The following is a 22,174-nucleotide window of genomic DNA, read 5'->3' as shown; positions in this document are numbered from 1 at the left end:
TATTGATTAAGTACACAGACTTTAATAATTGTCTTCCTACCAAAGTAAGTAATTCAGTATATACTATTTTGTGACCAGTGTTTTTTTTTTTTTAAACATATAATTAAGCCCATCTTCTCACTGGTAAATATGGATCTTTATCTCCTTTTCTGTTGTACAGATGTGCATACTGGATTTACCTACTCATCTAGTATTGAACATTGAGCCTGTTTTCAGTTTGGCTGTATTGTAAATAGTGTTACAGGAGCATCCTGTTAAATACACCATCCTTGTGTGTGTGTGTGTGTGTGTGTGTGTGTGTGTGTGTGTGTGTGTATCTTTGTACACTTATCCAGTTATTTCCTTAGGATACATTCCTAGAAGTAGAATTGTTAGGACAAAAGCCATACATGTGTCTAAGTTTTTGTTGTTTGTTTTTTTTTTTAATTTTTATTGCCAAACTGTTCATTAAACCAAGTGGAACCAGTGACACTCCCAGGTCAATTTTCTTTTGTTATGTTGACACTGAATATTATAATTCAGTTACTTTTTGCCAGTCTGATAGACTAAAAGTTTTGTTTCTTGGCCTTTTGCATTTCTTCATTGAACTGACAATTTATGTCCTTGTCCATTTTTCCTTTGCGTTAATAGTGCACTGTTAATTTGTTATTAATAAATCATTCTATCCAACAAATCCCTCTATGATTGTAACAATAAGCATAGTTGTATTCCTTCCACATGGGTAAGAGAAAGAGATTGGAGCAGTCTTTGAGCCCTTCTAGAGTCTTGTTCATTAGAGTTTTGATCATTACATCAAAGAGCAGTTTTTGTTTTGTCATCAAAAGGCAGTTTTCTTTTAAAATTTCTGTATTGATAATGTTAGAAAAATCCATTTAGTCTCCTCAAATAGCATACAGAGTGTCTCAAATGGGAAGTGAAAGAAAAGGCTAGAATTGGAGTGTCATCATCTCTTATTTAAAATGTGTTTCATCTCCATTTTTCATAGTTCATTTGCTATGAAGATATTTTGTATGTCATCTCATCATTTTCGACTCTAGGTCCAAAAAAAATCAAAGGCATGATTCCTGAAATTATACTATCTAATTAAAACTAGCGAATGCTATTAGAGCAGATGAAACCTGCTTCAATGATTTTGATCCAGTCTTTTAAAGTGATGGCAGATGCTACTAGTAATATTATTTCCTAGTAGGGGCGCCTGGGTGGCTCAGTCGGTTAAGCGGCCAACTTCGGCTCAGGTCACGATCTCGCGGTCCGTGAGTTCGAGCCCCGCATCGGGCTCTGTGCTGACAGCTCAGAGCCCGGAGCCTGTTTCAGATTCTGTGTCTCCCTCTCTCTCTGCCCCTCGCCCGTTCATGCTCTGTCTCTCTCTGTCTCAAAAATAAATAAACATTAAAAAAAATTCTTTTTTAAATATTATTTCCTAGTATATCGAATTTTGAGCCTAATAAAATGGTAAATTTTGCTTGTATTTATCCTTGTCCTCCCAACTTAATGTTTTCCAATCACTTTGGATGTGCAGTCATAACTGAAAACAGTAAACAGATCATTAGGTTAGATTGGAACTGTCAGTGTGGACACAAATGCATGAGTCACTGCCCCAGTAGTAACATTTACTACTTCATATTTCATTACAGTGAACATGAAATTCTTTATAGTGAGATTTTACCTGTATCACCTCTCTTGTTAATCTCAGTGTTGTTACCTCAAGGAAGATGCCATATGGATAAAGATTCCATGATAAAAGCTTTGCAGAGATGGTTACTACAATAGTTGGGTACTTCAATTTCTTTCATCTCCTAGAAGCACAGCACTAAATTCATCTTGTTTATTTCTTGCCCTCTTAAATCTAGGAAGTGTAGAAGAACAAAAGACTGAACACTTTTCCATAGATGCAGTGGTAACTAGGATAGGAATACCATTTTTTCATCTATCTAGAAAGACAATGTTAAATGTGCTTACTGTACATTGTTTTAACTTATGTTACCAGCTGTCAATTTATATTTGTGGAATCTAGTTTTGGGGGGACCAAAACACAAAAATATCTTCTCATTATTCCAACATTTGAAGTAATTTGTCAGAATTATCGCCCAAACAAAAACACAGTTACCTGTGTACTTTCCAACAAAAGCTTACATGCTACTAAATTTTTTTTTTAAGTAGAACTCTTTTTTAACAGAGTAAAATCCTTTCATTCTTCTTTCCTAAGTGGTCTATTTGAAGTAGGTCTTATTTCTGGGAAGAAATTTTTTTCTGCCTTTAATCTTATAATAAATATAGGTGTTCTCAACTCTTAGTGTCCCACCTACAAAGTACATATTTCATATCTAAAGATTTTTAATATCTTTGGATCTAAAAAGGGTAAGAATTTTTCCCAATCACGATGTTATACAGACAAATGAATCGATCCAGTGCTATGGTGGTTGTTTATTTATGCCTACTAATTGGAACTTTCTTTGTTCCTTTCTCTTTGGGAATTCAGTTACATTTTGTATGTCCTCATAATTTGGAATCCTGCATTAGCCCTCGTTACTGTCTCAGAGCAGATTTCACATTTTTGGAGGCACATAAATTTTTCCATGCAGCCCCTGGAGTTATGTTTTCTAATGAAACCTTTTTAAAACTATAGAATATACTATTAGTTACATTTTTTCAATTTCTTTCAAGTCTGTAGCCCAGTGCCATTCACATTGTTTGGAAGATAATATGTAAAGATATAAAATGTTAAAAAAAAATTTTTTAAGACATAAATGTTATGTTCATGTTCATTTAGTACAAAAATAGATTATAGAACCTGAGTATAAAATCTTTATCAAAAACTTTTATGATTATTACCAATGACACTTAAAAGTCATACCTACTTTTAGTAGCAAAAATGCATTCTGAAATCGAGAAAACTTTATGTAGTAAAAGTATATGTCACTGTAACATATTGGTAACATCTTTCTGTGTAGAAAAATTATACCTTCAGAGTTAATAATTTTAGGAATTTTTGCCCCCAAATCATTAATATATTTATTTCAAAAAATAAACCTGGTTCTTGTCTGTATCCCTAATGAGCACAGTAGACTTCATGTAAAATAAGTAGTTAAACTTAGGAATAAATTAAGTGGAAGTATAATATATATATTTCCAACTCTTTTCATGCCTTCTCTAATGTACTTACTATATAAAACAAAATTATGAGTAAAAGGTTAGAAAATGGAGCTTAGAGAAACCATCTCTGTGTAGATGGATAAAGCAGCTCCTTCAGAAACCATCTTTTTATCACTTCACTTCTGTTTCAAAACATGTTTCAAACTAGGAGAGTTTGCAAGTAGCACTCACATGAAATCTTACCAATAAATGATTGTGGATTCTGGGAGTGTGAAATACTCAGTTTTATTTAAAGTTTATGTAAGATGTGGAGGAGTAACTGGTGATAGTTAAAAGCAGAGGCTTTATTTAAATTTCAGGAAAAAGACCGTAATTTAAAAGAAGACACTAAAAATTGATTATTTGTAAATGTCTGCATATGTGATTATTAGCATTTTCCCTAAAAGAATGCGAAACAATGAAATTGGAGTCAAGTAAGTAGGGGATTGGTTATTTTTCATTCATAGTAAAAGTGAAGTGAAGTTTATCAGTGAAGTAATAAAAGTTTTGTGTTTTTTTTTTTAATCATTTTGTAGCGAAATCTTGCCATATAACGAACTGTTATCTGTGTAGTCTTAAACATAAAAGCACTGGACTAGATTGTCTCTTCGTGCCCCTTTTACCCTTAGTGTCCCATGATTTTATGTGTTAAATAATTATTTCTGTAAGGAAACGTTTTCTAGTGAAGGAAGGAACTTTTTTTTTTCCAGAAAATGCTTATTTTTGCTGACTTGCTGCACAGTAGGCCAATATATGTTATATGAGTGAAACATCTTCCTTCTCTACATTTCTCCCTCCTGTCATTAACCTGGATATGATATCTGGAATGTGGACTAAACTCTTCAACACTGTATAAAATCTACTAACCTTTGTGCATTTGGTTGCTCAGCTTTCTAAAAACATCATTCTAAACTGAAATAAACTGAATACCGTTCTCTTTTAGAGATGATGACATGGCTATTCATTGGATAGGGATTGTTATGATTTTATTTTTCTTTCCAAGGTTGAAGAGATGGTGCAAAACCACATGACTTACTCATTACAGGATGTAGGTGGAGATGCTAATTGGCAGTTGGTTGTAGAAGAAGGAGAAATGAAGGTAATTCCCAGTAAAATGTTAGATTGCTAAATACAGCTGTGTTACAGTCATAGTATCATTACTGCCCAGTGATGTGAAAGAGGATAGCATTGTAAAATTCCTTTTAAACAGATTGTTACATATGATCAAAGAAATGTGCAACCCATTCTGTTTTACCTGAGCCATGGAGAAAATAAATTTGGGGTTTTAGATATGAGCAAATCATAAGTAGCTGATGGCTCTCTATTTGGATATTTCTCTTAATTTATTTTTTAATATATTAAATGATGTACCCAGATCACTTTGTTCCCCTTTTTGGTATATACTTCTAGTCCTTTCCCTCACTGCATCTTCTTTCAGTATTCGGAGATGGGTCTGCTAATCTTGTTCATATCCTTAAACACCAGAGACAGAGAATAGAGCAAGAACAAGATTTAGAGATGGATTCTAAACAGCAGCTGCATTGAATTCTGGATTACCTCGTGCCCAAGGCCATGCTAAAGATAAAGAGATGTTTAATAAGACTTTTCCAACCTGAAACTTTCATTGGGGAAGGAGGATATTGACTTTTAAAGATACTGTTACTTGTCTCTTTCTGATAATGTATTGAAGAAGAGCACAGATGAGTAGTGAAGAAAATTGGAAAAGAAAGAGTTCTCTGATTTGAAACAGCTAGATTGTTTTACACTGAGGAGAAGCATTTGAACTATGTCTAGAAATGGAAGCAAAGTTGTGACAAAGATGAGGCAAGGGTCTTTTAGACAAAAAATACGGGGCGCCTGGGTGGCTCAGTCGGTTGGGCGGCCGACTTCGGCTCAGGTCATGATCTTGTGGTCCGTGAGTTCGAGCCCCGCGTCGGGCTCTGTGCTGACAGCTCAGAGCCTGGAGCCTGTTTCAGATTCTGTGTCTCCCTCTCTCTGACCCTCCCCCGTTCATGCTTTGTCACTCTGTCTCAAAAATAAAAAAAAAAATTTTTTTTTTTTAAATTTAAAAAAAATACAACACAAGCAAAATCTTGAAGGCAAACTTCTTATTCAGGAGTTTTGAATAGACTGTATTGACCAGAATTATTCTAGCAATAGAGATACAATATTAAATATATTGGAATTTCTTTTCCTCCTGAATAGAGCACAAATTAAGAAGAAAAAAAGAAGAGACAAGCAATTGAGATAACAAAATGTTAGCTATAAATCTAATAAGCTGAGGGGTACCTGGGTGGTTCAGTCTGTTGAGTGTCCGACCTTGGCTCAGGTCATGATCTCGTGGTTTGTTGGTTTGAACCCCGTGTAGGGCTCCGTGCTGATAGCTCGGAGCCTGGAGCCTGCTTTGGATTCTGTGTGTGTCTCTCTCTGCCCCTTGCATTTGCACTCTGTCTCTCTCAAAAATAAACATTAAAAAAAATAATCTGTTACCCCAGACTTAAGCATAATGTTTCTGACATAACTAGATAATCACAGGCCTTCCCCCAAGAGTAAGCCCCAAAAGAAAACCAGGATACATATTCTCTGTAGAGGAAGGGGTGAGCCAAGCCTACCAGTCCTTATTCTGTACTCGACATTCACTTAGGACATTCTTTCCCCCCTTGGGAGGAGAAAGTGAAGGGGTTCAGAGAAACCAGAACCTGATAGTCTAGATGAAGTCCCTCCATGCAGAACGAAGAATAGAGAATAAGTGTTCCTACAGCCCACATTAGAAAGAGAGTGATTGCATTGTGGATAGTGTGAAATAGCCCGCTCGAGAGAGTAGTCTATTGTCTGTAGCAGTAGGTTAGCCACTGTATACAAAGTAACATTTTATTTTTTTTTTTATTTTTTTTTTTAACATTTATTTATTTTTGAGACAGAGAGAGACAGAGCATGAACAGGGGAGGGGCAGAGAGAGAGGGAGACACAGAATCTGAAACAGGCTCCAGGCTCTGAGCCGTCAGCACAGAGCCCGATGCGGGGCTCAAATTCACGGACCGTGAGATCATGACCTGAGCCGAAGTCGGACGCTCAACTGACTGAGCCACCCAGGCGCCCCTACAAAGTAACATTTTAGGAAGATTAAGCTCGTAAGGAAGAAACCAGAGACCAAGTATACCACTTGAGAGGGTCAGGTACATAGTGATGAAAGCCAGCTAAAAGAAGTAACCAATAGTAGAAAAGTCAAGCTGTTGAATAGTAGAAGAGTCAAGAATCTCCTACACGATGAGTAATGAGCTTAATAGCTATGTGAAATGTGAGGGGAGGAGTTAAAAGTCTAAACTTTCCAGTTCAGGTGACTGGAAAATAGCAGTCCCAATAACATGAATAAATGAGCATATAGGAAAAAGTAGTTTGGTGAAGGACATTTTAAAAAAGAAACTGTATGTGAAATGCCTAACAGTGTCTGGACCCATAAAGTACTCCATAAATTGAGAGCTAGTTCTTATAATAATATGATTATTCATTTCATGTTGATGAAATTAACTTCTTGTAAAACTTTCTGAAGTAACCTATAACTTTGAAATAATTAATTTTACTTAGCAGTTTAGGTACACAACTTCAGTATTTAAAGCAAGATAGCATAGATCTTCATGTCATTTTAGCTTTCAGTCATTGATTCAACAAATAATTGAGAGCCTACTGTGTTTCAGATACTATTTTAGATGCTGGGTCTGAGGCATTGAACAAAACTGCTGTACATCGGTATCCTTAAGGAGGTGATGTTCTAAACCAGGCTTAGTTTAACAACTCCTGTAATTAGGTGTTCATTGCGTGTGCATGTTTTTCATAATTGAAGTTTACCTCAGATTTGTAGTTTTAAGTGTTTTTTATGTGTTGTCTGTGTTAATAATTTGAAATGTAAGATTTTCTTTTAGCAGAATATTTATATTCCATATATAGATTTTCATAAATAAAATTCTAAAAAGCAGCTAAATTTAAAAACCTGCTTTCAGGTTTGTACTTTAGGGGTTTAATTCTTATTTTTTAAACAGGTTTTTAAATATATCCTCTTTAGGTATATAGAAGGGAAGTAGAAGAAAATGGGATTGTTTTGGATCCTTTGAAAGCTACCCATGCAGTGAAAGGCGTTACAGGACACGAAGTCTGCAATTACTTCTGGAATGTTGATGTTCGCAATGACTGGGAAAGTAAGCTGCCATTATTAATATATCTTAATATAATTATTTCAAATTTAATATCAAATCCAACCTAGTTTTTTGCATCTCATATACAGTTTACAAAGTCATTGTAGAAAATACCTGGAGAATCTGACAATAGCTTGCATTTACTTTTTTTTTTAAGTTGCATCTAAATGGAGCATTTTGCTGTACAGAATGCTTCTTGCTATATTGTAGCATTTGATCCAGTATTTCAATAGTCCTGCATGATAGGTAGGTTAAAAAAAAAAAAAATAGGTTAAGTGACTTGTCAGAAGCTACAGAGGCTAGTTAGTGGAAAGACTGGGACTAAAATTAAAGGTTTCTGTTTTATCATCTGCTTTCCCAGATTGTTTTGTGTCCCTTGTAAACCCTGGATAAATCCTGCTCTGGTTTGTTGAGAGTTATTCTTGGAGTGTGTGTGTGTGTGTGTGCATGCATGTGTGCGCGTGCGCCTCTTAGTCACCAAATTTCATAAATAGAGATAGTTTTGAACATCATAAGATGTTTATCTATGACAGTTTGACATTCTTTTTTCACAAATATAACCAACTAAGCTTAGGACAGTTTCTTCAGCTTCAATAAATTAGAAATTATAGGAAAGTGTCATAGTATTAGATAGGAATTTGCATCTGAGTAATTAATACATGTGAGTAGAATTGCTTTTTTGATGTGGAAGCTAGAGATTGAGCCAAAGAAAATGAGATTTCCTTATGATCAGGTGTCATGGCCCCTGTAGCCCTAATATTAAGTCTTAACCACCTTCCATTTAGACAGCCTACATAGGGCAGAATCCTGCTCATGATACCACAATGTCCATCAGTATAAATGAGTTAATCACATTCTAGAAAGAGGCAATGTATCTTTTTGGCTACTAATATTTTCTCTTCATTTCAGCAACTATAGAAAACTTTCATGTGGTGGAAACATTAGCTGATAATGCAATCATCATTTATCAAACTCACAAGGTAAAGATCTCTTCATCCCAAAAGGATTTCATCCTAATTCAAACTGAGACATAGAAATTCTCTCAAGTAAAATTTGGCAGGAAATTAAATGCCATAAAATATCCACAGACTTTATTAACGATGCATGAATGTCACATATTTGAAAGGATATCAGCTCCTTTAAAGCAGAGCCCGAGACAACCTGAGAAATAACCCAGGAACAGTGTGTTTGATAAAGACCTCCAGTTAGTTATGTGCACTTAAAGTTTAGAAAAGAAAATACTGAAACCGAAGTAAATATTTTTCTAGCATCTAGTCTTTATAGGAGAGAAGTCATAGTTACCACCAACAAAAGAGAATCATAGGAGTGCCTGGGTGGCTCAGTTGGTTAATAAGCTTCTGAGTCTTGATTTCGGCTCAGGTCATGTTCTCACAGTTTGTGGGTTCAAGCCCCATGTCAGGCTTCACACTGGCGGCACAGAACCTGCTTGGGATTCTGTCTCTGCCCCTCCCCTGCTGATGCACACACACACTCTCTCTAAATAAATAAATCTTTCTCTCTAAATAAATGAGTAAACATTTAAAACAGTGAATCATAGTTTCCTCTGGCAACAATGTTAAGTGGAATGGAAATTATGTTATTAATGTATGTTAAGATTGATAAAGTCATGTAAGTAGATCATCTAAAAGCAAGGGAAAATTGCCATGCATAACTATTAAGAAGTTGGTCATATACCAGAGCACACAGAAACATTGTCCTAAATTGGTTCACTTTCATATTGCTTTCATTTTACATTCATTTCATTTCTTCCTGTGCTATCCTAGATATTTAAATTTGAAGAATTAGGGGCTCCTGGGTGGCTCTGTCATGTCAGTTAAGCATCCGACTTTGGTTTCAGCTCAGGTCATGATCACACAGTACATGAGATGTAGCCTCACATCAGGTTCTGTGCTAACAGTGTGGAGCCTGCTTGGGTTTCTCTCTTGCTCCCCTCTCTGTTTCTGCCCCTCCCCTGCTTATTCTCCTTCCCTCTCTTTCTTTCTCAAACTTTAAAAAAATTAAAGAATATTTCCCTTACCTGATTCTACTCTGTTCCCTGAAAATTGCCAAATAATATATTGTATAAAGGATAATGAAAGGGGTTGGGAGGATGGGCAAAATAAATGAAGGCAATTAAGAGGAACAAACTTCCAGTTATAAAAAAAAGTAAGTCAGCATGGGGAATGTAGCTAATAATATTGTAATAGCGTCATGGTAACAGATGGTGACTACACGTATTGTGGTGAGCCCTGGATACCGTATAAAATTGTCAGACCAGTGTGTTGTACACCTGAGACTCATGTTCATTTTAAAGAAAGGAAAATAAAGGAATTATAATTTTGGAAAGATCCATCAAATGTGATATTGTATGTTATATAAGAAATACAATAATTCAACAGGTATTTTATTTTTCTTTACTTTAAATGACTTTTTAATTTGAGCTGAATATATGAAAATATTTTAGGTTTGTTATGTATTTCTTAAACTCAGTTTTGTCATATGAGGCATCTTCTATGTAATGAGAGTGAGCTAGGCTTGATTTTACATGGCACCTGCTCAAGAAATGTATAATAAGTACATTATATGTCAGCTTTGCTTCAATTAAAAAAGAAGTGTAACAATGAAGATTCTGCTTTAATATACAGATTTGGGGAGTCTAAGTGACACCTAAAACTTAGCAAATGTTTAAAAAATCAATTAATGGTCAATAATTTGGAATGAAGAGAAATGACCAGTAATTTAGAATCAGAGGAATCTTGTAATCTGAAGGTAATTGATCCTCGAAAACAGTCTGCTGAAAGTATTTCACTTGGTAAATCATAGATGGAGTGAAGAATTTATATAGGTTATATTAAGGTCACTTGAAAAATAAAACTAAAAACTATTAAAATAATACCTCTTAAATTTAACACAATTTAAATTACAGTTATAATTGAATAAACAGATTGTTCTAGCATAATTTTTTTAAATAAAATTCAATAATGCTCTGCAACATCTTGCCCTTTACATTTGCCTTCTTTTATAATCTGGGTTCTTAAAGAGGGCTACTTATCTCCTGGTATTTAAGTCATTCTCACTCTGTAAATTTTTATCTTCTCATCATCCTTGTGGATTTGCATTCATTCGTTCTAACATGGCCCAATTTTCCTTTATTATTGGCTTTGCTCAACACTACTTTCATCAATTTCATAAAATGGAGCATCTTTAAAAGATAACCATTTCACTTTCCAATGAAACTCAATGCTTAAGAAAGTCAGTGCACAGATTTTCTCTTATTTAAAAGTACATAGTCTCAGTTTCCAGAGACCTCATTTCCATATCATTCCAACGTGTTTTATGTTTCCTGGCATACTATAAAGTTGAAACATTCAGTCTGATTTAGTATTCTTCAAATGTGCTTATATCAAAGAAGCATTCTTCTTACACTAAAATCTTAGCTTTTAAGTCTCTCAACACTTTAAACAGAGGTTTAATACTAAAAAGCAGAACATTACCAAGGACTAGGGAAGGAATTAATTGCTTACTGAGTATAGAGTTTCTGTTCAGGGTGATAAAAAATTTTGGACATTGTTCTGATGTATACATAATATTGTGAATGTAATGTCATTGAATTGTACACTTAAAAATGCTTTAAATGGCAAAATTTTTGTTATATATATCCACAATTTTAAAAGTATTACTTTGATGATATTCTACAAAGCAGTTAATTCACTGTTCATAATTAATCCTTTGCTGGGTATTTTCAGATGCTTTCCATTTATTTATTTTTTTTTTAATCTTTTTTTTTTTTAACATTTTATTTATTTTTGAGACACGGAGAGACAGAGCATGAACGGGGGAGGGGCAGAGAGAGAGGGAGACACAGAATCGGAAGCAGGCTCCAGGCTCTGAGCCATCAGCCCAGAGCCTGACGCGGGGCTCGAACTCACGGACCGCGAGATCATGACCTGAGCTGAAGTCAGCCGCTTAACCGACTGAGCCACCCAGGCGCCCCAAGATGCTTTCCATTTAAAATTTGACAGATTTTACCTTCACCTAAGATATTTATTTTTGTTTTATTTATTTTTGTTTTACATTTGTGTCTCTGTTAGTTCCGTATTACATATGAATTTAAAAGTAATTCGGCTTTTCAAAAGACATTTACTTCTTCCACAGAGGGTGTGGCCTGCTTCTCAGCGAGATGTATTATATCTCTCTGCCATTAGAAAGATACCGGCCTTGACTGAAAATGACCCCGAAACTTGGATAGTGTGTAATTTTTCTGTGGATCACGACAGTGCTCCGGTAAGTGCACTTGTATAAATGTGTATAGTTGTATAGTATAAAGCTAAATATACAGTGTGGGACAAAGGTGACAAACACATATGACACACACTGGTACTTGATTTGATAACATTTCTTAGATTTTGTTTTATATTGGATTGGCTCCTTGGAACACTATAGCCCTTGTGTTACTTGAGGGCAGCAGTCATGGCTGTCAACATGCAGCAGGGGCTGTTTTCCTTTCCCCCTGATGTTACAACGCAGAGACAGAGCTGAATGGGTACATAAGGGAAGCTACTTTGTACAGTTCCCTCTCAAGCCATGATCAGCTACTGGCAAAACCCCTGTGGTTTCTATCTCAGTTGAGTTCCATCTACTACTGAAGAGGAGGGAAAATCATTCCTGATGTCATGCAGCTTGGCATGTGTTATTTAGTGGTGCTAATAAGATTTTGTTGGACATTTTGATGAGCTATGGTTTTGGATAACCTAATGTGCTATTAGAACAGTAGGGATTATAAAATACAAGGCATCTATTACACTAGTGTTTTGTTTTTATTTTTTGTTTTGTCAGCTAAACAATCGATGCGTCCGTGCCAAAATAAATATTGCTATGATTTGTCAAACCTTGGTAAGCCCACCAGAGGGAAACCAGGAGATCAGCAGGGACAACATTCTATGCAAGATTACGTATGTAGCTAATGGTATGTGTTTTGAGGTTTCTTTTGCTACTTTGGTAATGTAGATTTTCTTTTTTTTTTTAAGTTTATTATTTTTAGTAATTTCTACACCCAGTGTGGGGCTTGAACTCACAACCCCAAGATCAAAAGTCGCACGTTCTTCTGACTGCACCAGCCAGACACCCCTAGATTTCTTATTATGATCTCCATGCCTTTTTAGTTTTTCTCCTTTAGATTAATGATTTTTAATTTGGAGTGATGTGTACCAAAATTATCAGGAAACTTTGAAAATATCCACATCTGAATTTCATCCCAGAACTACTGTATCAGAATTTAAACTTCATCTCTAGATCACTATCACATATGCTTGGTTTAAAAATCCATCTATTATATATTTGCCTAATAGAATATATGTATGATTAGAAATAAAAGCAATAATGGTAAAGAAAATTAATAGTTCTTTTTCTTATTGTCAGGCCTTTTTGTTTTCTGAATTATTGCCTGCTTTGGATTCTTAACTACACCCATTTCCTACTTGCAGTAGTCACTGGAATCCCTCCCATCAAATCCTCAAATCTTCTTTGTACAGGGCTGTAACTGCTACTGTGTTTGAAGAGACAGTTATGTCCGAGTGAGATATTGTTTGATTATAGTAGAGTTTGACAAATTTATCTTACATAACCTGAAATGTTGCTATATTAATAAATGCTCTCTTGTTTGCTATGTGTCCTTGTCTGGTGGTTAGCATTAAGGAATTAGCAGTCAGGACTTTAAGAGATGTTAACTATTCCAACACGAGAAAATTTTGAAAGCAAAGGAAGTAAATGAGTGCTTCCCATACATTTGGAGAATTGTATCTTAACGGGCTTTATTTTAATTTTCCTTTATCTTGCAGTGAACCCTGGAGGATGGGCACCAGCCTCAGTGTTAAGGGCAGTGGCAAAGCGAGAGTATCCAAAGTTTCTAAAACGCTTTACTTCTTATGTCCAAGAAAAAACTGCAGGAAAACCTATTTTGTTCTAGTATTAACAGGTACTGGAAGATATATATTACCCTTTTTTTAAAACTTTGATTAATATGACTCTGCAGATATTAAAATTTAGTTAATTGTTGAAAGTAATTTTAATGTGTTTTACAATGTTCCCAAAGTTGTAATTTTTAAAGCCTTTAAAACTTGTTTTCTTCTGCTTATATGAGGCAATGTTTGCTTATGCAAAGACATTTTAACATTATGGAGCTATAAAATTCTAGAAGTACAAATTCCCTGTATTCTTCCCTTCACAGAAAGTACTTGAGGTTCATTGTTTATTCTTCCATACTTTTGTATGTATGTAGTGAATGATGTGTATTCTTGATTATTTGTTAATAATACTTGTTTATTCTATACTTCTTGTTTTGCAGCTTGCTTTTTCTGTTTAACAATATATCTTGACTAGTACTGCATATAAAGACATGAGATATATAAAACTCATTCCATTAACAACTGTTACATGAATGTTGCAGAATTTATTAACCAGTCCCATCATAATGTTGGTTCCATATTTTGACTGTCAGATAATGCTGTGTTGAACATCTTTCCATAAAGTGCTGGAATCTTTAATTCTTTTTCAAGAAATGATATGTTAACGTGGTTCAAAAGTCAGGTGTGAAAAGATGAACAGTGAAATTTATCCCTTGCCCCTGCTCACCCAGTTTTGCCTTTCCCCCACCCCCAAACTGAAAGAGTATAACTGCTATTAGTTTGTGTATCTTTTCCAGAGAATTTTTTTTTAATTTTTTTTTCACGTTTATTTATTTTTGAGACAGAGAGAGACAGAGCATGAACAGGGGAGGGGCAGAGAGAGAGGGAGACACAGAATCGGAAGCAGGCACCAGGCTCTGAGCTGTCACCACAGAGCCCGATGCGGGGCTCGAACTCACGGGCCACGAGATCATGACCTGAGCTATAGTCGGACACTTAACCAACTGAGCCACCCAGGCGCCCCTCCAGAGAATTTTTTATGCCTGAGCAAGCAAATACAAGTGTATGTCTCCTACACATACACCTTTTTGTTGTTGTTGAAGAAAATACATTGTTCTGCATCTTGTCTTTGTACTTACTTTACTTTGAAGGTCTTTGCATGTCAGTATGGACCTTCCTCATTATATTTTTGTGGCTATACAGTATCCATTTCATGGATATACATAATTTTCTAACCAGTCCTCCCTTGCTAGATACTCAAGTTGTTTCCAATTTTTGCTGGAATGGTGTTACAAGTATATCCACTTACAAGTTTATATGTGGGATAAATTGCTAGATATGACACTGCCAGCACTTCTGGGGGTGGGGGGTTGTGCGTTTTTATTTTAGATACTGCCCATAAAGAAGTTGTATTAATTTATCATCTCACCAGCAATAATGTATTGGAGTGCCTATTTCCCTTTACCCTCTCACACAGTGTATGAAATAAAACTTGGATTATTCCCACCTTGATAGGAAAGAAATACTTTCTCTTTAGTTTTTATTGTCTTTCTCTTACTATGAATAGTTTGAACATTTCTTGGTCCATTTGAGAGAAATTTGTATAATTCTGTTTCTGTGAACTCTCAGTATGTGTTAACATTTAAATTTTTAATAGATATTACCAAAGTATAATTCATAAACTGCAGTATTTATGAATGTTCTCTTATTCTCACCTATGTTAGATATTAAATCATTGGCTGAGAAGTTTATATTATTGAGTAACTTAGATTATTGTATTCTTGAGTCTTTAGATTAAATTAGTATGTTCAATAGTGTTATATAATGACTGATATTTTTAACTAATTCTGGTTTCTGATGTTGTTTATAGTATGCCTCTCTTAAAAAAAAAAAAAAAGGCTAAATTTATTGTCAGATGCTAACACCAGAGTTGTTGCATTGATGTCCCAGATATTTAGCCTTTCCTAAGAAAAAGCTTACCTGAAAATGTTAAACAGATTCTGATCTTACCTGAGTGGTTAGTGTTTTGGGATATAGCTTGACCTTTGAGAGATTCTGTCTTCAAGTGCAAGTGCGTTGCATAAGTGTACTGGCTTTTGGAATATCTCATACTTTAGGATTGTTATGGCTAGATCTGGACACAAATTTGCTGATTTTATCTTTGCCCTGTTACCTCAAATTAACCAGAAACGTGATGCTGTGTCATGGCAGCAGGCCATGTCACCTGACTTAGCTGGTTGTCTCTCCCCACAGCCTTAAGATTTCTAAAGAATGCTATTTGCTCTAATCAAGACCAAGTGTGCAGCTATAATCTGCTTTCTCTTTTCATTTCTACCCCCAGCCTTGCTAAAACGAGCAGGGCAGAAAACATAACCATCTATTAAGCAAAAGAAATCAGAATGCAGTTATGTATAGAACTTGCTCTCACCTATGTTTGAAAAGAAGAATTTTCTTAAGCATTTGTAAAATACATGCTAACATTATTAACAGCATTTTGCCTCAGAACTGTTGGATTTAGGGCATTGTTTATTGACTGTGTGCATGTGTCTGTGTGTGCACACAGTACCTAGTGGGGAGGGGGTTGAAATCCATCTCAGAGGAAGGAGGTAGCATTGTTTGTGGATGTATGTGTATGTATGCAAAGACAGAACTATGAAGATTCAGTGGCCACAACTTAGCTCTGGCCTTGAGTCCAGGTTGAGCTTCTTTCTGACAAAGCACCAAATTCAAACCTTAACACCATAGTGAAAATCTTTGTTTACCTAAAGTAATATTTGTTTCATAATAAGTTTGGAAAGATGTATGTATGAAGTGGATTCTAGCATTGAAATTTTAGGAAAGCTATCCTAATTTTAGTGATGAAGAAATTATAACTTCCAATAATGTTTATGATCTTTAGTGAAATTTCATAAGGAATTAGTGAGGTCCAAAGATAGTTAAAACTCATAGTCAATTCTTGATAACTGGTATTTTATAGCATAATTTTTATTGAAGACTAAGAAGAAGGAAATGCTGGTTTTGGGGGTGTAAACCCAGAGAATTCTGGTTGATTCCCTCTTTGCTTATCTATGGTATATTTCCCTTCTTTTTTGAGTTTTCAAAACGTTCCTTCTGTTCCTTGCTGATCAGTTTCAAATATGTAAGGTTTACAATTTTAACATTTTTAATGGTGAAAATCTATAAAGAATAAATATTTAATAGAGATCTGTGTATTCCCTGAATTCACAGGGTAGGAGGAATCTGTTCTGGTAGTCTTGCCACTCTCAGTAATAATGTATTTCTTAATTGTTTACTTATTTTCTTTCCTGCAGTGACTGAAGCAAGGCTGTGTGACATTCCATGTTGGAGGAAAAAAATAAAAAACAAAATTGAATGCTCTAAGCTGGAACGTAGGATCTATAGCCTTGTCTGTGGCCCAACACCCTGGCCTTGTGTACAAAAATGAAGAAATATTGCAATAGCAAAGGTGAACATCTAACACTAGCTGTCTCCTGCTAGATCTCCTCGCTCAGCATATAACTATAAATACATGTAAAATTACATGTATATGGCTATATTTTTATTTGCTTGCTCCTAGAAGAGAAAAAAAAAAAATCAACTTTGAATCACAACTAGGAATTGATGCTTTAATTTTTGGAAACTTTTTCAGAATTTTTAATTTACTATGGTCCGGCCTAAGATCTTCATTTGTATCAGGTTTTGTGCACAAAAGAAAAGCACAAAAGTTGAATGCACATGGGGCATGTGCTTTCTGTGCACCAAATATCTGGATGGGGTTCTTTTTTCAGGCCTATGGTTAAATCTGTGTTCAGAATTTTTTGACTTTTTTGCTTTGTATAATCATAGAATTCATTGCTGCTGATTTCTATAATGATTCATGTTACGTAAAGTGTCTCTTAATAACTGAGGGCTGTCAAATAACCTGTGATTTCACCTTTTCTATAGTCTTACTCCTATGAAGAACCTTGGTTCTGATGGAGAAAGAGTGAAAAGCTTTATTTTTTCCCCCAGGTATCTTTATATTTCTATTGTATTTTTAGTTGTGTAATGTGTGCTACAGATTTTTTTCAGTTTGTTTACAAACACAATTTGGTAATTCCTAAATTGGTTCTGTCTGCCACCAAACGGAAACAGAAATCTTGTGGGTATAAACTACTTTTTGGTACAGTGGTAAGGATAAAATGAGCTCATATTTTCTCAAAATTTGTAAGAGCAAATATGGTATTTCTTGTTAAGGTAAATCAGGCTGTTGGGGTTTGACATTTGATTCAGTATTTCTGGTGTTCCTAACAGGCATGTTTGTCAGTTCTTCTAATTTGGCTCAGTTTAAAAGATATGTTGCAGGATATGCATATAAAATGTGAGCAGTGCTCCGGTTTGCCTCTTGATCAGAATTTGCAGCAGAGCAGTAAAGGATTCCATGTGATTCAAACTGAAATTCTTTCCTTACTTGCTGTAAGAGCTTAAATGTAAAATACCTTCTTTAGTTTTAGGCCTCTGTGAAAAACCTTGAAGCATGGAGTTGAGGCAAGGAATGGTACTCACTGAAGTAGAAATGACTGCCCACTTCAAAATCTTCATTGTGTTTATACACAAATTTGCTTACATATGTCAGAGGCATTTTGTAGATGCTATGCTGACTTGTTCATCTCTGTAGAAACACAGAAATCAGACCCATTTTGTAAAGCAGAAAGTCATGTCACTTGGAACATGTCCTGTATATATTTCATACATGGTAATGGAGTCTTAATGATAAATGCAAGGTGATAATTTAATGATGGGATTAGTCTGATCACTTAATATGCACAATCCTGGAAGTGAATTACTTGCATCAGATATAGTGGTATTTATTATTCTGTACAGAGAGAAAAATACATATAAAACATATGCTTATATTACATGCACGCAGATTTCATGTTCCATAAATCTTTTCTATTTTTTAATTTACCTTTCTCTAATGATGTGCATGGAATATGCCTTATACAGAAAAATGCTGTTCATAATTTGACTATGTGGAAAAGTGCCTATATGGTGGTAATGCTAATAAGGCAAATAAGACAAATTATCATATGAGTTTACTACATCACCAGTTAACATTTTATATTGTGATGTTTAAAAAAGAAAAGTTTATACCTCAAATGTGTATTTTATTTTACAATCAGCTGTGGGGTTGGGATGGGAATATGGGAGGGTTGGGGAGGGAAGGTTTATTAACCTTAGCCGCTGATGGGAATCTTCAAAAAAAATTCTCTATGCCCACTATAAATGTTCTTCTGTTTGCCATTTTTGGTAACTATCATAAACATGGACAAGTAACTCTTTCATAACTAAATTGAATAGCTTCATTTTACAAAGGTATGGAAAACTTAACAAAGCAATGTCTAAATCTAATTATCATTAGTTGCATTTGCACTAACTGTTAGATACACTTTTGCAATTCTGTAAATGAAATGATTACACTAAAAATATTTGTATAAAAAAAAAAGAAGATACATTTTACCTTTAGATAACTGTACAGGTACTTCACTAGAGTTAATCCCATCCAGTCAGATTTAGAAATGAGTTGGGGAATGCGAAAAGAGTTTTAAAGAGCTCACAATTTGGAGAGGTACTAGCCATTTTAAACAATATTCAGACCCTCTAGAATTATTTCTGTATGGCTAATTCTTTAATCAGTATCTGAATATACATGATGTTTTCCCAAACACAGTAATTTCTTCTGTCTCCCAAACAAAAACAAAAAACAAAAAAAATGATCCTTTTACTACTCTTCTTTTCAACTAGTTCAACACTCTTTTGTACTGTGATAGAAATTTGGAAAATACTGGTAATGATGGGTTTTGTCCCTGACTGCCCGCTGTACAGGACAGGAGAGCACAGTGTTTCACTTGGAACTCAGGACTCCTGATTTTGAGGTGGAGGGTGATCACAGCAGCTCTTGGTTTGGGAACACCACAAAGGCGATCGAGGTAGACCGAGGAGGGGATGGCTGGGAGGGAGGTATAAGAACACAAAATAAGGAAAAGGAAGAATGGGTTTCCCGTTTGTTGAGTTTCATCGGCTAACTTGTACACCTATACAACATCAGTGTCAACTGCTATTGAGAACATTTTAGTTGGGCTGAGCTGGTTCTCTTGTGAAATTGTGCTGGTTAATTAAGCTTATCAATTGTTTGTTCAATTAAACACTTTCACCAGTATTTAGTCCGAGTTGTACAGACAATGTATTTGGATTACTGTCATTGTTCACCTACAAACTCAAAACATAATCATTTTAAAGTACCTTGGGAGTGTGTAGAGTGTAACTATTCTATAATAGCTTTATGATCCTGATGTTTTTAAAAAATAATAAAGTTGGATCTTCCATGTTACAATCACAAAATTAAAACCAGTATTTAAAAGTGGAAAAGTATTAAAATATTATGGACAAATGTACTTGCTTGCTTGTTTTCCTTAACCCCTAGATACTGCCTGCATAATTCTAAATTTTTTTTAATGTTTTTATTTATTTTTGAGACAGAGAGACAGAGTATGAGCAGGGGAGGGGCAAAGAGAGAGAGAGAGAGACAGAATCCGACGCAGGTTCCAGACTCTGAGCTGTCAGCACAGAGCCTGATGAGGGGCTTGAACCCACAAACTGCAAGATCATGACCCAAGCTGAAGTCGGACACTTAACCGACTGAGCCACCTAGGCACCCTTGCCTGCATAATTCTAAATAGTTAAGAGCTTGAAATAACTCCAGTTTAATATTTTTTAAACTAGAGGTTGTAACCCAGTTAGGGATCAAGAAAGCCACGTAAATATTTTTTAACAAAATAGAACAGAATGGAATAAATCAAGTACATAGCATGTGAATATATATATATTTTTTAATACTTATTTTGAGAGAGAGAGAGTGAGACATAGCATGAACACAGGGTTAGAGAGAGGTGCTGACACAGAATCTGAAGCAAGCTCCAGGCTCTGAGCTGTCAGCACAGAACCCAGTGTGGGCTGGAATTCATGAGCTGCGAGATCGTGACCTGAGCCAAAGTCGGGCATTCAAATGACTGAGGCACCCAGGCGCCGCGTGAATATTTAAATATTTTGTGAATCTTTTTTCATATGTATGTGTGTGTGTGTGTGTGTGTAGTGGATTATAGTGTGAAATGAATTTCTTATGAAAGCTGATGCAAAGTTTTTTCAGATTGCTAGAAAGTAAGGCCATATATAGTTGGGTATTTCTAAAATGAAAGCACAGTGCCAGTCATGCACACTTAAAATTCGACCACATGTAGCGGTAATTAAATCCTGTCTCGTTTATTTAAATTACATGGACAGCTCCACCTGTTACACTTAGGGAATCTATGCTCTAGGACAACCATGAGAAGGGAAGTGTGGATTTGCAGTTCAGTCAGTGGGTTCCTCCATGGTTATATTAAAAGACACTGAGCATATTTCTCTCCTCATGTTCAAAGATATATACCATCTAAAAAAACATGACCTCTAAAAACGGGCCAACTACTTAACCTGGTGGAGTGCTGGAGAGAAAATCTGGCTGTTGTATTGGATTTTATTTTAATGTGTTGGATTTGTTGACAGAAATAGTTTGTGGTCCTTGTGGCACACTTGTAAGAAGTTTTTCAAGAGTGACTCTAACTATATGCAGTTTTTGCCTTGGGCTTGACCTGAAATGTAACCTGCAAATAAGGCGTAGTTCTAACTATTTCAAATTGGGTTGACTTTATGGCATGTTCCAAATTTTGCCATTGTGTAAACTAGATTACAACAGGACTCATATTGTTAGTATTTGCATTATTTACCCATTGAAACAAATTTTCTGTGAGCCTTCCAGGTCTGTATACTTTGGATAGCATTCAACAAACACCGTAAAGGTAAACTTTTTGGCCTCTTAAACTCTCTTCCACAGAATTCGAGTTTAGTCCTAGAACAAATGTTAACTGTCTTTAAAGCTACAAAAGGAGATCCAACCAGGATTTTACCCAGGTTTTATGATTGTTGAGGTGCTGAATGATGATGTCTCTCTCATTAAGTGTCTGGAATATGAGAAACTAACTGCCTTTTATCTACCTTCTTCCAGCATTGCCGCCCCTGCTGGTTGGTGGTGGTATCGCCCCTATTTTACAGTAAGGTGTCAGGCCAGGCTGGGTTCCAGGCCTACTTGAATGATTCCAAAGTCTTTTCTTTCCATTGGATTCTGCTGATTTTTAACGCTTTAGGTATTTAATACCTATTAGTGTTTGATGGACTAGAATTGACATGCATGAAGACTAGCACTTTTGAGGCATGGGTATTAACACCACACACTTCATTATTGGCTTTACAAAAATTCCAAATACCTGTATGTCATAAAATCCTACCAGATGTACAAGTTTTATCTTAAGATTAAATTTGACCATCATTTGATGCCTTGACTGCCTTCCTGTCCTCCAGCTTAAAGGGGTAAGACAAGGAACTCTTATCATTAAAAAAAAAAAAAAAAAAAGCCACAAGCCCAAGGAAGTTCATTTATTGGGTTTTTTAATCCACAGACAACCTCCAGCATAGCTACCACTGTTTTGTGAAACACCCGTGTTTATAAAATAGCAAAACGACCCCTGAGGTAGCAAGTAAAGCAAGCTGTAGATCCCCTTCCAGTCATTTCACTCTGGTACTTTCATGTTACTCTTCCTTAGAATTGGGAAGCCAAAGTGGGAACTGGGTCCAGCAGCAGGGGGATCCATGTGCAACAGCTACATGAGGATAGTCCCCCGTCCATGCAATTTTAGCCTTGTGTACAGATAGCATTAATTCTCCACACTCAAAACAATTCCAAGAGCAAGTATTTATTGAGCACCTACTCCATGCCATGCAGTGTTACATGATCAGGGATACAACAATGAACGGAACATCTGGCCTATGTTGTTTTTGTCATAACCAAGCTTTTTAGGAATGTATATAAACTAAGAG

General features: G+C 35.5%; 1 protein-coding gene across 4 annotated transcripts in view; it reads left to right on the top strand.

Moving 5' to 3' along the window:
- Positions 1–16,606, top strand: part of CERT1 (ceramide transporter 1) — a 102,534-nt gene extending 85,928 nt beyond the window's left edge. For 3 of the 4 annotated variants that reach the window (XM_042988546.1, XM_042988553.1, XM_015536539.2), the window contains 7 exons: positions 4,136–4,231; positions 7,193–7,325; positions 8,232–8,302; positions 11,478–11,606; positions 12,159–12,288; positions 13,160–13,296; positions 16,537–16,606. In XM_042988546.1, the coding sequence (XP_042844480.1) occupies positions 4,136–4,231; positions 7,193–7,325; positions 8,232–8,302; positions 11,478–11,606; positions 12,159–12,288; positions 13,160–13,287 (687 nt within the window). In that variant the 3' untranslated portion in view covers positions 13,288–13,296; positions 16,537–16,606. Of the gene's footprint in view, positions 1–4,135; positions 4,232–7,192; positions 7,326–8,231; positions 8,303–11,477; positions 11,607–12,158; positions 12,289–13,159; positions 13,297–16,536 lie in introns of those variants that run through there. The other variant, XM_042988560.1, reaches the window with a different exon arrangement.
- Positions 16,607–22,174: the final 5,568 nt, after the last annotated feature.

This window comes from Panthera tigris, chromosome A1 (assembly GCF_018350195.1).
Source record: "Panthera tigris isolate Pti1 chromosome A1, P.tigris_Pti1_mat1.1, whole genome shotgun sequence".
In the NCBI taxonomy this organism is placed as follows: domain Eukaryota; kingdom Metazoa; phylum Chordata; class Mammalia; order Carnivora; family Felidae; genus Panthera; species Panthera tigris.
Note: the sequence above shows the minus strand (reverse complement) of the source record. Positions and strands in the feature narration are given on the sequence as shown.